Below are 16,944 nucleotides of genomic sequence, written 5' to 3'. Positions count from 1 at the left end.
CATCGGAAAACGTGATTGATATTGATGTAGCGGTAAAGCAAGTAACCGACATTATCTTACACACAGCGAGCGCTGCTATACCAAGAACCACTATAAGCAGGATCAAATTTCTTAAACCTTGGTGGAACTTTGGTTGTCAGGAGGCTCATAAGAAACAAAAAAAGGCATGGAACACATTTCATCGTTATCCAACCACACAAAATCTCGTGGCACTTAAACGAGCTCATGCTGAAGCTTGAAGGATTCGATGGAAGATTTAGTGGGACTCATGGCAGGCCTACGTCAGCACAATTACGACGTCCACCCCATCCATCCATGGGGTAAAATAAAAAAATCTCTGGAAACTACAATTCATCTTGTGCACCCATTCTGGAGATAAATGGTCATATTTTATCTGATCACAATGAGGTGACTAACTGCATGGGGACTCATTTTGCAGAAGTCTCCAGTGCAAATACCTATTGCTCAAAATTTTTAACTATCAAATCACGTAAGGAACAAAGAGTTCTAGATTTTCATTCAAACATTTTTAATCAATACAACACAAAATTTACCTTTCAAAAACAAAATATTGCTTTACAAAAATCAAAAAGCGCATCACCTGGCCCTGAGGGCATACACAATAGCATGTTAAAAAATCTAAGCAGGTCTTCAGTAGAAAATATTCTGAGACGTTTTAATAGAATTTATTCTGAACACAGATTCTCCAAATCCTGGACCCAAGAAATAGTAATTTCTGTTCTTAAACCAAACAAACAATCTGATAAACCCAAGAGTTAGAGACCTATAGCTCTCACAAGCTGCCCATGTAAAGTAATGGAGCGGATGATCAACACCAGACTCGTGTATATTTTGGAGTCGCACCATCTGCTATTTTCATATCAAAGTGGATTCAGGCATGGCAGATGCACCATAGACAACCTGCTGCTTCTTGAAACATCAATAAGAGAAGCATTTTTCAAATTAAAACATCTTGTTAGCGTATTTTTTGACATTGAAAAAGCTTATAACCATACCTGGAGGTATGGATCCTCAAAACCCTGCACGATTATGGAATGCGAGGAAACCTGCCCATCTTTCTCACTAAGTTTCTAAAAGAACGAACTTTTCAAGTACGTGTCAAGTCTGTTCTGTCAGATATCTTCATGCAAGAAGGAGTTCCCCAGGGAAGTGTACTAAGCGTAACTCTTTTCATAACAGCAATCAATAGCTTAATCGAACAACTGCCTCACGCTGTCAAGGGCACCATGTTTTCGTTGATGACTTTCAAATTTCGTTCTCTTCATTAAACATGAGTATCATTGAAAGACAACAAATAGCTAGCAATAAAATTTCACAATGGGCAGAGGAAAATAATGTCACTTTTTCTGCTCAAAAAACCTTCTGCATTCATTTGTAATGTAAAAGAGGCCTTCATCCTGATCCAAATCCTCTCCTCAATAATCAACCAATAACTGTAAAGGATCAAGGGAAATTCCTTGGCCTCACACTTGATAAAAAACTTAATTTCATACCACACATACAAAAGCTGAGGAAAAAATGTTTATTGAAATTAAATATCCTTAAAGTCTTAGCAAACACTTCCTGGGGTGCTGATAGAGTCTCTTTTAAGAATCTAGGTCTTAAATGCTCAAAACTTGATTATGGAGCCAAATTTATGGCTCGGCAACGAAAAACTATGCAAAAGCTCTAGATCCAATACACAGGGATGTGCCAGCTGCACCAAACTACGCCAATCGCCGATCCTGTGCCAAACTGCTCCAAAAGACCACCAAATGGCTTTTCTGCACCAAAATCAGACGAACTTGGGCCAAAACCCAATTTTGCATTTAAATTTGCGGTTCCTTTAGCATATTTGGCAGTTTTGGCAAAATATCATCAAGTTTAAGCATTTGGAGCTTGTTTTACATTTTTTTTGGCTTAGTCCCGATTTTTTGCGCATTTCAAAATTCGATTGCATTCACTTTTAAAAAACTCTATCATTTTTAATTTTTCATGTGATTCTGTTCCTTTGATGACTAGAAAAAATTTGCACTGATCATAATTTTCAATCTTTGTTATCTTTTGTTTTCAGTATATGAGGATTTGTAAATTCGTCTTCTTGCCGTGCCCACTCGAAAATGTCAATCCAGGTGCATCCAAATTGATTTAAGCGAATGTCATCTGTAAAAATTAATATCGTTCACCAGTTTTTAATCTTGGATTTACTAAGATTTTAGGACAAAAAATTGATCTCTAGTTTTGGTTGGAGACACTACTTTGGTTGGATAGTAAAAATCTGGGAATTCTAATGCTCTGGTAATGAATATGCAAACATTTTAAGTTTCTCAGATTCAGGCATTTTTTTCCATATTCTTAGTCTATCTTAAAATTTTTACTTATCTATTTTTTTATTTTTTCACATTTTTCATATTTTTTTCAGGTGTGTTTAAAAATTCCTTTTCTGTAATATCATTTCCCAAAATCATTTTTTTTTTCTCATTGTAATTTCATTATTTTGTTATTATCAAACAATTAAAAATGAAAGGTTTTGATGATGGTTTTTTTTTAAATCAAACAGATGTACTAACATTTCACTTTCAGTTATGCAGTAATTAAAAGTTCTAAAAAGTGAAGTCATCATTAAATCATTATTAAAATATTTTACTCTTTGTATCCACAAAACTTACAAGATTTTTTTTTTTTAAATTGATTTAATTTTCTTAATTTAGTATTATTATGATATTTTATTGCCCTGATAAATGCCCTGCTTAATTTTCATCATATTAAAACATTATGTATTGTAAAATTATTTCTTAAAAATAATTATACTACTACCAATTAAATAACATGTTTTGTAACATTTTAATATTTCATGATTATATGTTAAAGTTTTCTTTTTTTGTATAGGGAAAACAAAAGCAAAACAAGAGAACGGTTACATTCTTCCAGTTTTGCAAAGCAAAATCTGGCATTTTGCTTTGTACAGATGTTGCAGCTAGAGGTTTAGATATTCCTCAAGTTGATTGGATTGTACAGTATGACCCTCCTGATGATCCTAAGGTATGTTTTTTTCCCCCATTTGAGTTTAAAACAATAAGTACTTTATAGCTTCTTAATAACATGTTATCCTTGTCTTTTTATGATGTGTTTGTAATTTGTAGAAGTTTTATCAGATAGGTTTTGGTAACGACTGTTAAGAAAAATTGTTTGCAAAAAATTAGGCTTTTCTTTTGACTTGTATTTTTTGCTTTCTTTGAATGATACTTTTCCATTATAAATTTTGTTATCTTGACGAAGATTTTTTAGATTACTTATTGTTGCTATGTCTGGTCAAAGTTACAAAGGAATAATTCAATTAGTGAGCACACATTTTGTCTTTTTTAATGGGCTCTTTAACAAAAGAAGCCATTAAACGTGACTAAATCCCATTAAGGCAAAAAATAAAAATTAAGCTATTAAAACTAATATAATTGGCCTAATAAAAAACAAAGTATTAAATAACATAAAAAATACCATCAAAATAATTTACCAAATAATTCAGACTCTTTTAAATGCTCCATTTAAATGCTTAAAATCAGTCAGATGAATATATCCAATAATTAATAAATTTTACAAGAGTGCCATCAAAATGTAAAAAAATAAAATAAAATTCTCAGTCATGTGAGCTTTATTCAGGGTTTCTGCTACAGGAAAATGCGACAACACTATCTCAATTGCAAATAAATTAATTTTTAAAAAAGAAACTTTGATCTGAGAGAAGAAGCAAGCATGACGATAGTCAACTCAATCTTTTTGAAATCTTAGCTAATTTTAAATTACTATTAAGTTCAACAATACTTAGTCTTATCCAGCATTACGTTCTTCCAATAACTGCATTATCAGGAAAAAGGGACTGCAACGTTCTAAAAGCCAGACATGTGTTTTCTTAATGCTAAGCAAGCCAGAATCTGCGTACCCACAGACCCAGCGATGCAGGGGGCCCACGACCTTCAAGGGCCCAACGGTCTAAGAAATTGAAAAAAAAAAAAAAAAACTAGTATTATGACTTAATAGGTTTCAGATATCCACTGCTGGCATCTTGAGAGGGGCCCTACGAATTTTGTTGCAGGGGGGGGGCCCAAAATTTATAGATCCTTGCCTGATAGTAAGCATAATCCAAGATTTTTTAATTTTACGTTAAAAAAAAAGTTTCTGTAATTATTTCTTTAAAGATGTCATAAAAGAATTCAATTTTACTTTCAGCTGAAAGCGAAACACACTGAGGAATTTAAAAAGATATGAGAATGTATAACATTTTAGCATTTTGCTAGAACTTTTAAACCCAGCTCAAACCCTGGCTTTATTTTTATATTTTCGCCAAAGTAGAATGTAAACAAGTCCAATAAACTTATAACGGAAAAGTGCCCCATGAAATCGCTTAAAAGAAAAACATATTGGATAAAATTACGTAGGAAAACAAAATCACTTTATTTTCTTTTGTCCAAAATAGTGATCCATTATCAATTGCAATGGTCTGTATTACTTTCATTAAAAAGTAAACAAATTTATGACTTAGTGTTGCAGGTATGCTGGTTGTTAAATGTAAACTTATTTTTTACTAATATACTCCTGCCTTTAGTTCTGCTATAAAAAAAAATTCTATTGGACCATAAAAAAGACTTGAGAAAAGCAGTTTTGAAAATAAGAGGACCAGCGTTTAAGCCGAGTTTAAAAAGTCTTTAGCAAAATGCTAAAATTCAGACTTGACATCTTTAAAAAAATAAATGCACAATAGGTAATATATTTTAAAAATTTGAAATGAAAAATTCAGAATTGTTCTTGGTATTGAGGGAGCAAACTTTTTTTTTTTTTTTTGAAAAACCTCAATAATACATTTATTGGGGGGATAAAATGCCCATTAAGACGAAATATTGTTCAACTTAATAACAGTTTATACATGTTAGATATGATTTATAAATACGATTAAGTTCAATATCGCTCCCTCTCTGATTGTACACCTTTTTTCTTGTTATATTGGAGCAAAAAAGCAAAAACTCTTTGTTCCATTTTCACAATTTGGACAGTATTTTGGCATTTTGCGAGAAATGCGACCATAGCAGAAACCCTGAAGAGGACCTATAGTTGGGAGAAACCTAACCTGGCAATGTTGTAATTCTGCGAGAAGGATCTGCGTAGCCTTCACAATGCTGCCCTGTTTAGGTTTGCCCCAACTGTAGTTAGTGATGGAATAATATTTCCATAGCAGTTTTAGTTTTCTTCATAAGTTTGTTGTAATAAATGAATTTTTCTCTGAAATTTACAATTGAAATATTTTTTATCCAAATAGGAGTACATACATCGTGTTGGCAGAACTGCTCGTGGTGAAAATAGAAATGGGCATGCCTTGCTTATATTGAGACCAGAAGAGTTGGGCTTCCTGAGGTATCTTAAACATGCCAAAGTTCCCCTGCAAGAGTATGATTTTTCATGGAACAAAGTTGCAAATGTCCAGAATCAGGTATGCTTTTTAAAATTCATATGAAAATTGCATTACTGTACCAAATAATCAATTTTTTCCCATCTAAAGAAAAATATCCTATGTGCTTAGTCAGGGGTGCCCAACCAGGGGGGGGGGCATGGTGCAGACTGTGCCAATAAAATTAGAAGGGTTAGGTGTATTTTTCATTTTGGGAAGGAGAGGGGCTCTTGCTTTTGGGGAGGGGGCACCCCCTGTTAATCTGAAGCTTTTTTAACAAAATTTGAAATACAGTGCAAAATGTTTAGTGAGAAACTGAGGGAACCAAAGTATTTTTTCATGTTAAAAAGAATTTTTGTTAAACATTTATTAAATTGCACAGTATACTGTCTTGGCTGCAATAACATTTGTATTGACCACAACAAATGTAAATTATTGCTTAAGGTTTGAATGTTCACACAAAGCTCATTTAATCTGGAATCTATTATTTCTGGATCAATGTTGAACTTATCTTCAGATTCCATAATTATCAGTGATGATTCAGCAAAATGTGATATAAAATAGATCTTTGAAGGAACCTAATTTGACTTATTCACGTAAGTTTAATTTTTTTACTGCATTCTGCTTAAGAATTTAGTAGGGAAGTTATACAAAAGTCAACCAATGCATGAGTATGTACAGTAATATGCTTATGTTAGTACAAAATTTCAAGAAGAGATTTCAGTTTAGTCCTACTACAAAGTTTGACTCTGGATGTATTTCTGCTTCATTAAAAATAGTTTCTTATTCCTGCATTTTTAATTCCAAGGGGAACTACATATTTTGAGTAATGGTTGTAAATAGGAGCAGTGAATTACAACATCTGTACCAGGCAAAGTCTCAGTGAGAAGTATGCTGTGAGTGTTTAGCATCATGGTATTAAGAAATACTTTGCAGCAAATGAGAAGTGTCAAGTCTTTTTGCTGAAGTCTTACCATAGTATAGATTGGGGCTGATGCCAAATTCGGCATCCCCAATAAAGTATGAATGATATTTTCAAAGAATATTTTAAAGTAATGAAAGTATTACTGATGTTTGTGGGTTGCCATAGTGTCACCAACATTTACAGAGCTCTTCTCTGGATTTTTTTTTTTTTTTTTTTTGAGCAGTCACGATTGCTTATTGCTTTCATTTGACTGTTTTTGAGGTCCTTTGATTTTTCCCACCGCCACCCTCTGCATCATCACCGTGGACAGGCGGGCTCCTCATACTGCTGCTCCTATAGCGAAAGCCATCTCCAGGTTGCATCCATGTCCTACATACACGCGCATACATACACACAAACACACATACATACAGACACTTACACATATACACACACAAAAACCTAAACACACACACACAAAACTACCCACACTTTCATGCCTGCACACAGACACAAACACACATGCCTACACACATACCCCATACATACAAACACACATATCCCCCCCCCCCCACACACTCGTGATTTCGAAAAACATAAATTGAATTCAAGATGTCAAAATTCAAATTTTTTTTTTTATGTTGATTTCCTTTTCAGAAAAAAATAAATGGTTCACAAGTTGCAAATTTCCAAAAAAACAAATTGCAGACAGATGTTTGAATAAACTGCAAGATTATTATTTTTCTTTACATTTACATTTAATTTTCCTAACATGAAGTTTTTTCTTTTTTTCCCTTTTCAGTTAGAGAAATTGGTCACAAAGAATTACTTCTTGCAAGTTTCAGCAAGGGAAGCTTTTAAAGCATATGTTCGAGCATATAAGTCTCACCATATGAAAAAAGTTTATGACATCAACACTTTAGACCTTGCAGCAGTTGCAAAATCATTTGGTTTCCCTGTACCACCATTTGTCAGTTTATAAAAATATATATATTTTTTGAAAATGTGTAATATTTCGGAACATTTTTGTACACATATCATGATTTTGAAGTTTATATTAATCTAATTTCATTGTAAATATATTTGAAAAGTAATAATAGTGTAAGTTTTATGTATTTAAAAAAGTTGTAAATTGCCTCCAGTTTATTAGGTTAAAGTAACTTCAGTTTAAAAACATACAAGAACAACTGATCTTGTATTATGCAGTTTTTCTTTATTTATTTTTTAAAATAATGGTGCATTATGTTAGGTGTCTGAATTTATTGATGTTTATTGCATTTGTTACTTCAAAAAAAAAAAAAAAAAAAGAAAGAAAGAAAAATAATTAACGTACTTCCATCTGTAATTGCCAAAAATTCAAGAACTTCTAATGTTAAAAATGGTTTTAAATTCTGTAAATATATAGCAGTCGCTGAACCCTCTCAAGTGAGACTGTTTGTTATTAGTTTTAAACCACAACTAAAACTCAATACATCTGCTAAGATAAGTGATTAAAAGTAAATCATTTTCATGGAAAACAATTTTAATTTGGTAAACATTTACTGTATGTGTAATTATTGTCACATCTGTGAATTTCCCTTCATGTATTGTGAAGTGATTTAAATAAATGTTGTACATTATTTACGCTTGATAAATAGTGTATATTATGCATCCATCATTTTATTGTAGAATATGTTTAGCTTATTGCTAAACATATTCTACTTGGGAGTTTAATAAGTCATAAGTAAGGTTACAAGTTTGTCATGGAAAAAAAAGACCAAAATTTACAGGAAATTTTATGAAACCTTAATGGGATCACAATTGCAATATAATGATATCTATACTAATAATATAAAGCAGTAGAGCTTGTTTGTTTGTATGGGCTAATCTCGGTAACTACTGGTTCAAATTAAAAAATTCTTTTTTTGTTGAATAGTCCATTCATTGAGGAAGGCTATAGGCTGTATAACATCACGCTATGACCCAGTAAGCAAAATATCTTGCCTCAGCATTGCATAAAGGTTGACATGCAATTAAAATCATCTTGCATTAATGCTGCCACAATATTGTTATGTTACTCCATTTATGCTGTCAGCAGACTGCCACAATATTGACTGACAAGGTGTATGCAGCATAATGTCAGGAAAATATCAAGGTAGGCTGCTTTTGTAATCTTGCATACATATTGATATGACAGGATAATATCAAAATGTTGTCATGACAGCATGAAATCAAGGTCTAGGCAAGATGATCTTGCTTTTGTAATATTGCATACTTATTGATATCACAGGATAATATCAAGATGTTGTCATGACAGCTTGAAATCAAGGTCTAGGCAAGATGATCTTGCTTTTGTAATATTGCATACGTATTGATATGACAGGAAAATGTTAGGATACATTGACATGACAGTATGAAATCAGCACATTTGCAAGATGTTTTATCCATTTATTTATTTGTAATTATTTTCACTTTAAACTCGAGAATTAAATTTCATTCTTTAATTATTTCTGTTATTCTTAAAGATAGTTTTCTAGCCTAAGAATATTTTCTTATAGCTGACATCTGATCGGAAATTCATATAAAGGTTTTAATAGTACTCACAATTTAATTTAAAAAATGAAAGTTTCTTCGTTTTGCGTAATACTTGACTCTTTTTTTAAATTCATACTTCTAATTGTATTATAAAGACATAAATGCCTAGTTAGGAATAATTGCGGAAGTTTTTATAACACATTTAAGAGTAAAGATAGCAAAATAATAAATAAATAAATAAATACTATATAGTACATTTTCAAATTGATGTCAGCATTGAAAATATCCCATGGACAAAACATATGAATTTATCTTAAAGAATAACATAAATAACCATTGAATAAAATTAATCTTACTCGTGAGATTGAAGTGATAATAAGGAATTCTGGGCTTCATGTCCTTTGTTTCAAAGTCTAGGGACGAAAAAAGTTATCTTCGGCCATTTCTAACATTGATCGCACATCGTCTGCGATATGACTTGTTTAGTACTATATTAACAAACAAATGCAGTTATCAGTCATTCATAAGTTATTCCTAAAACAATACTATTCCACACAAATAACTAAACAACCAACTTAATGAAGCCTAAAGAAAGCAACGCCATGTGCAGCTTCTCTGAACCGACTGAATCAAAGGTTGAAGCAGGAAGATGTGCCAGCAATGCGAGGGACGATGGGTAGAAAGAACTGTGCGCATGCTCAAGTATCAACGAAGGTCCACCTGTTCTATTGTGTACTAATTACCTTGACAGCGACAGCATGAAATCAATATCATCTTGACGGCGTCAACATGTATGCAATGTTGTTATTGTAAGGTAATATCAATATTGATATTTTAAGATGAATGCAATGTTGCATAGGTGTTATTGTAATATTGTTTTTTAATCTTTATGCAAGCTTTATGCAGTATGAAACACGTCAATACTGATGCCGTCAGTATAATATCTAGATCTGTCAAGGTTGATGCAAGAAAATTTGCTAGTAGGGGACTAATAGGAGTGGAGCAGCAATAAAAAATGTTATGAAAATGGGAAAGTTTATATTATAATATAAAATGCTTGGAACGCTGCATATGCGTAGCCACGGTAGCTACACCTAAAAATGCAGGCCTCAAGATCCAGTGGATGTAGGTTCGATTCAGCTATGAGGCAAATCTCATGGGTTCTATTCAAAAAAAAATCCTAAATGATGCTAAAAATGATTTGTAAAATATATACATATACGTATCATTGTTTTGTTTTTCTTGTTAATTAACTAATAATATAAAAACTGAAGAGTTTTTGTTTGAACGTGCTAATCTCAGGAACTACTGGTTCAAATTGAAAAATTCTTTTTGTGTTGAATAGTCCATTTATTGAGGAAGGTTATAGGCTGTTTTTTACTTCCTTTTACAAAAAAGGAAGTATTGTATTCGCAAAAAAATTTTCACTCCAAAATCGCTCTTAATTTCCTTTTTACGCACTCCCGAATGAATATTGAGTTTTTTTTCGACTCGACCATACGGTCATGAGAAAACTCATTGTAATTAACTCAGGAATCGTCATTATGGATATTTCGCGGGTCTATACGTTCTTAGGCACTTATCCACGTGTGGTCGGGTTGAAAAAAAAATCACTATTCATTTGGGGGTGAGCAAAATGGAAATTAAGGTCAATTTTTGAGTGAAAATTTTTTTGTGAATACAATACTTTCTTTTTTACTTCCTTTTACAAAAAAGGACCACACGTGGTTAAGTGTCTAAGAATGTATAGATACACGAAATATCCGTAATGACGATTCCCGATTTAATTACAACGAATTTTCTCGTGGCGTCTGTATGTATGTATGTATATCGCATAACTCAAGAACGGTAAGTCCTAGAAAGTTGAAATTTGGTACGTAGACTCCTAGTGGGGTCTAGTTGTGCACCTTCCCTTTTGGTTGCATTCGGATGTTTCTGAAGGAGTCCTTTGCCCCTTTTTGGGGGGAAATCATTGTTAATTTCGATGTAAACTCAAGTGGTATTATAATTTGGTGGACACTTGGCGATTGCCAGTCTTTTGGTCGCCAACTTGGTGACAAATTCGGCGATTTTTTTTTTTTAAATCTGTTTCATTTTGGCCACTGTTGGTGATATTTAGAGAGTAAACTATTGAATCACATTAAAACTGCCAGTAATGGGGAAATAACATTAATTGGAGTAAAAGGAAGTCATGTGATGCACACATTAGCTCGTTTTTTTAATCAGATGGACGGAAATATGTGTAAATGCAAATTAAATTTTTTAATAATTGTTTAGCTCTATGAATTCCTAATGGCGGGGTAAGTTTAGTTCTATGAATACCTAATAGATGGCAGGGTAAGTTAACTCTTTGAAAGGGCGCTGGCCTGCAGTGTCGATAGCTGCGATGAACCATCCCCATGCTACGCTGTTGTGATAAGCGAACAGATATTTGAATGCCTTTTTTTTCGATGTTCTGGTACATAATTTGATTTTGTAGGATTTTATTATTGGGTTTCGTTTTCCTTTTTTCTTTAATGTTTGTTTTTGTTCTTATAGTTGAAGATAGTTACTTATCTAAGTAAATAATATGATTTTTTATTTTATTCAACAGTGATTGTTCTTTATAACGTTTTTATTATAGCATTGTTTATTTCCCGAAACACTTTAAATTGCAAGGAAAAACCTGCTTCACTCGCTAAAGACCAGGGTTATGATAGTGTGGTTGCTTGGCACGTTAAGCGATGAACTATGTAGTTGAAGGATTACTTTGAGTTTCAAAGCTACTGTTAATATTTTTATGAATTTTGGCGAATCGTTTTAAATTTTAAAGAGAATTTAATAGGTCTTTTGAAAAAATGTGTACGCATTTTAGTTGAAGAAAAATGATCATTTCACATCAGAAGGGGGGCGTGGATTTTTTATTTTTTTTTTTTTGTTCAACGGACTTCTTTTAACTCCTTAGCACGGGCATCGCCATGTGGGTGCTGCTAGTCTGCAATAAAACTCATAGTATAAATAACAAAGCATATTATGGAACTGGAAAATTTAGTTTTCTTTGATTTTGTGTAATGTTGTTTTTATTTAAATATATCGCTCATCTGGAAGAAGAGTGCCACAATACAAAGAAATGAAATTTTACAGGAGAAACGTTTGAAGTAGAATTCTTCAGGCAATTTGCATTAAGAAAGGTAAGTTTGCTGTGCTCTCCAGTGGTTAATATTAGAACAAAAAATCTAATTATTTTCCAAAGAAGACAATGTCCTTTGAAGGCCTTTAAATGAAAAAAGAAAGAAAATTAAAAATTTCGTTTTGTGGCACTCTTTTTCCAAACGAGCGATATATGTACTCCTTATAGAATAGTTTTTTAAAAGTTATTTTCATTTACATTTTATCAACCGTCACATTATACATTCTCATATTTCAAAAACGATCGTTCAGCATTCACACTATTTGTTAGACCTGACTTCATCCTAAATCAAAAAGTATTCTTAGTACGTTACATAACAAAATCTGTTTTAAATCTTCCTTTAATGGATACTCTCAATTAGCAAACTTTTCTTTGAGTCCCAGCCCCTTTATATAGATTTTTCAATATTATTCACTTTGAACAGCTTACACTCTGAACAACATAGAGTTATTTTAACGAAAAAATATTATTTTTCAGATGTTATTGTAAAATTCTAAACCAACAAATTAATAATCATTTTCACATTAAGTTTTATTGTTTGTTAATTCTAACTCTCTAATTTAGAAAAGTATTTAAGTCTAACCAAGAAATATCTTCTTGAAAGATTTGTCTGGAATAAATCCTTCCGTTCTATTTGATGTATTACCAGTGCTTTATAAAAATAATTCCGGGAGGTGTTTTTTTTTTTTTTGCGCCAGAAGAATGATTTTTTTTTTTACAACTTGCCTTTTGTGTTGACCGAGAATTATAATCAAGGTAAATAATTATTTTTCTATTTTAACCTCTTGATTCAATTACACACTGAATTCAAATTTTACTTTTTTTTTAAAAAAAATGTTGTCCTAGAGAAAGACATTACCCCCGAGGGCCCCTTGTTCCTATCATTGCGATCACTAACTAGATGGGGGTCTCTCTGGACACACAGTGTTTCGATTAGTACAAACTAGGTGGACAAAAGTCATGTTCAAAATTCTAAACTTTGGTATTGGGATAATGCAAACAATAAACCAAAACATGATACTTAGTTATTTGTTTATGTCTAACTCCATTCTGTGACGTGAGTAATAAGATTCAAAGGTATGTATCTGTTTGTAATTGAATTAATCAGTTGAGTTCCAGACATCATTTCATCACTCAAAATTAAAGTGTTCCCATTTCATATGATTATATTGTTCAATATAGATATTTTTTATACTAGTAAGTGCTTTTTTTCCCTGATTTCATTAATCTGCCTGATAGTTAAATATTATTTTTTTTTTAAATGAACAACGGACTTTTTGCCTGTTTCAAAACTTTCAAGTGATGGCAATGAATTGTACCCATTTGTACCCGGGCTAAATTTTCTGTATATAGTAGCTACAGCTTTCCCATTAATAATAAGACATTATAGTCAGCATACTCGAGTATAACTCTTTTTTTTTAACCCAAAGCTTTAGATGCTTTAATAATTCTTCAAAGAAATCCCTACTTGAAAGAAATTATTCTAGAGGAAAAAATATACGTTGTACTAGAGTGTGCTGATTATAATATGCGTTATTGATAATGGGGAAAGTGCAGCTATTATATATAAAACATTTGGCCCGGGCTCAAACGGGTAAAATCATTACCATCACTTGCAAGGTTTTAAACGAGCAAAAACTCCTTCGTTTATCTTCAAAAAAAAATTTAATATTGTTTAATTATCAGATAGAGTAATTAAATTAGGGGAAAAAAAACACTTAGCAGTATAAATAATATCCATCTTGAACAGTTAAATCATGTGAATTTAGGAACACTTTAATTTTGTGTGATGAAATGGTGAATTCTGAAATTGATTTTTATCCAACTTGCTTGTATTAATCGAAACACATTTGGACAGTAAAGCCTGGAGAATGACAGCAAAAATGTTACATACCCCATTTTTGACAAAATTTTAGTAACAACAGCAGACAAATCATATTGACAAAATACTCGAGGAATCTAACAAAATGGTGATAATAAACAGTGTTGTAGTATGGCAGATAAAAAAAATCCCTATTTCTATAATAATTGAACTCATACCTAGGCTAGAAGAGTGACATGAAAACCTGGAGACAAACTTTAAAATGATGTACTTTGATTATTTAAATAATTAAATTTCTTTAAAGAACGTTATTTTACATCTTTAAGTATGCATATTTTAGTACTGCAAATTAAATTTGAAATGTTGGTACAAAGTTTTTAAATAATTCAAGTACATTTGAGAAACAGATTGGGAACCACCAGGAGAACTTTCCGGTTTTTCAAAAATTTTTGCAAGAAAAAATTAATGAGAGTTTGTGTTTTAATGAAAATGGAATAACATTGGAAAAGTTATTCCTAACTATTTTTTTAAAAAAAACTCTCTATCTCCAACAATAATACTCGTTTTTATTGAAATACAATTATTTGGGGAAATATAATATTTTGAAACATGGGAATCTAGTTAACTTTTTGAGAAATAATTTTTTTAACTTCTGTCTCTCTAAATCTTAAAAAAATATATAGAAAAATCAAATATAGAATTGGGGCAAGCTTCCAAACAGTGGGGTCTAGGGCAAGTGCTCCTTATGACCTTGCTGAAATTAGGGCCTGTTAGTGAGGGATTAATAGCACTTCAGAAATGAGGGAATATTGCACTTGAAAATTAACCGTTTTTTCCTAAAAAATAAAAGATATATTTTTATTTTTCGACAAAAACTCTTATCTTGCTAGACAAAATATGGAATTTTGTCATAATAAAACGAGTTTTCTTTCCTTTAAGCTGAGAACCAGAGTTTCCGCTACGGTCTCATTTTTCGCAAAATACGAAAACTCTATCTCAGTTGCATCTTTTGTTCAAACAAAAAATAAATTATTTTTTTTAAAAAAGGAAATGTACAATCCAAGAGAAGAAGCAGCACGGTGATAGTCGACTTAATCTTTTTTAAGTCTTAAGCTAAGATTTTAAAATTACTATTAAGTTTAACAATACTTAGTCTTCCGGCATTATGTCCCCCTCAAGAACTGCATTATGAGGAGAAGTGCAATGCTTGAAAAACCAAACATGTAGCTTCATGTTTTTATGTTACCTTAAAAAAAATAGCTGCTGAACTTATTTCTTTAAAGATGTCATAGGCAAAACAGAAATTTCATTTTCGACTAGAGATGAAACACACTGAGGCATTTAGTAAAATATGAGAACACATAATATTTTAGCATTTATCTAAAACTTTTCCCACAATTTTAATCTTTATGTGAAAGATCTTTTGAACCCAGCTTAAACCCTGCTGAGAACCAAGTCTGTAGTCTTAATGGTTCTTTTGAAATCATTAAAAACCAAATGATCAAAATGTTTGATTTTTGGAGAAATGGGACAAATCATTTCTAGTGTCAAGTAGTTAGACCAAACCCGGATCTATAAATTTTGGGCCCCTCCTGCAACAAAATCTGCAGGGCCCCTTGCCAGAGGCCAGCAGTGTATATTTGTAATGTTGATGAGCCTTAGTACAAGCTTTTTTTTTCTTCAATTTTTTGGGTCATTGGCCTCTTAAGGATGGGGACCCCCCACACTACGGGGCCTGCGAGTCCACAGATCCGGGCCTGCATTAGACAACAGAAAAGGTTTTAAAAAATGAAGCAAAGGACTTAAATGTGAGTTAACTTTAGTTATTTTTATTTTTAAACCAATTTATTTTAATAATGAATAATATGAAAGCAACACAAGCGTTCCTTCTTTTTGTACCTATACCTGTCACCCTGGTAGATTCTCACTCACATTTGGTTTTTTGACTTTAGAATTATCCATACCAAGTTTGTTGTTGTTTTTTTTTTTTTAATTCGAAAAGTTTTTGAATTAGATGCTTCTATGTTCATAATAAAAGTTATTATGAGAATCAGAGAAAATTGGATAAAAGAAAAGGCATAAAACAATATGAAAAGAGGAAAATGATATTTACATTTTATTTTCATCACTCAAGAAAATCTTACTAAACAAATACACTCAATTGTTTGGAGTTTTTGAGAGTCCTTGATGGCCTCGGTTATACTCCAAAACTGAAGGGGAAAAAAAGTTGCGTTTGGTTTGGTCTGCAGCAGCTGCTTGTCTAAAATCAGAGGATCTTCGGTTCTTTTTTTCATCTTCCTCGTTTGGTATTTCCAGATCTTGTTTTGCAGTAAACTGAGCATGTAAGTCCAGCCCTGTGATAAGAACAGGGGTGGGGATCTATGATATAGCACTACTAAAAAAATTTATGAGGTAGAATTTCGCACATCTTATTCATGGCTCATGGCCGTCATTATAAAGGTAAAAAATGGTGTATGAATTTGACAACGCCTTTTTTTTTTTTGTTCAAAATGAGACTGAAAAAAAAAATTGTATTTCAAATCTGATAAGAGAAGAGATGGGATTTGGAACTCCCGCTGGGAATTTTTCAAAATGGAATTTCTAAAAATACAATTTTGGGCAATTTGCGATGATGTTCGTAAACGTGGAGGTTTTTCAAGGGCCTCCCAGAGCAAATTTTCCAAATTTAGGGCATAATGCGTTTGCATGCCATCTTTTGATAACAAACTTTAGGAGATGGAATGGAGTTTAAAGACTCTTCTCAGGTTGAAGACGTTCCAAAAATGCAGTTCTAGACGATCGTTGATGATTTTAGATGAAGGGGTTCGCAGGGGTTCTTCCGAGTAAATTCTCTGCATTCCTAAAAACATAATAGTAATTCTTTGAGGATGTTAGGAGAATTAATGGGATACGGAACATTTCCCCAATTTTTTTCAAAATTAAACTTCTGCAGACGCAATTTTAGGCCGTCTTTAATAATGTTATAGAGAAAAACGAGCTTTGGAAGCTTTCCCTGGGAAATATTCAAAAATGAAGTCCTAAAATCACATTTGTAGGCTGTCTTATTAGATTAGGGGCATAGGCGGCTCTATGAGGGA

General features: G+C 32.2%; 1 protein-coding gene across 1 annotated transcript; it reads left to right on the top strand.

Moving 5' to 3' along the window:
- Nucleotides 1-2,889: 2,889 nt before the first annotated feature.
- LOC129234009 (probable ATP-dependent RNA helicase pitchoune) lies at nucleotides 2,890-12,898 on the top strand (the record flags this gene model as incomplete). Its single annotated transcript, XM_054867915.1, has 4 exons — nucleotides 2,890-3,042; nucleotides 5,309-5,479; nucleotides 7,144-7,315; nucleotides 12,871-12,898. Coding segments are annotated over 4 exons (524 nt in total), but the record flags the coding sequence as incomplete, so codon positions are not given.
- Between the last annotated feature and the right edge of the window lie 4,046 nt (nucleotides 12,899-16,944).

Source organism: Uloborus diversus, unplaced genomic scaffold (genome assembly GCF_026930045.1).
Source record: "Uloborus diversus isolate 005 unplaced genomic scaffold, Udiv.v.3.1 scaffold_905, whole genome shotgun sequence".
In the NCBI taxonomy this organism is placed as follows: Eukaryota; Metazoa; Arthropoda; class Arachnida; order Araneae; family Uloboridae; genus Uloborus; species Uloborus diversus.
The sequence above is the reverse complement of the archived record's forward strand: the minus strand, read 5'-3'. Positions and strand labels throughout refer to the sequence as shown.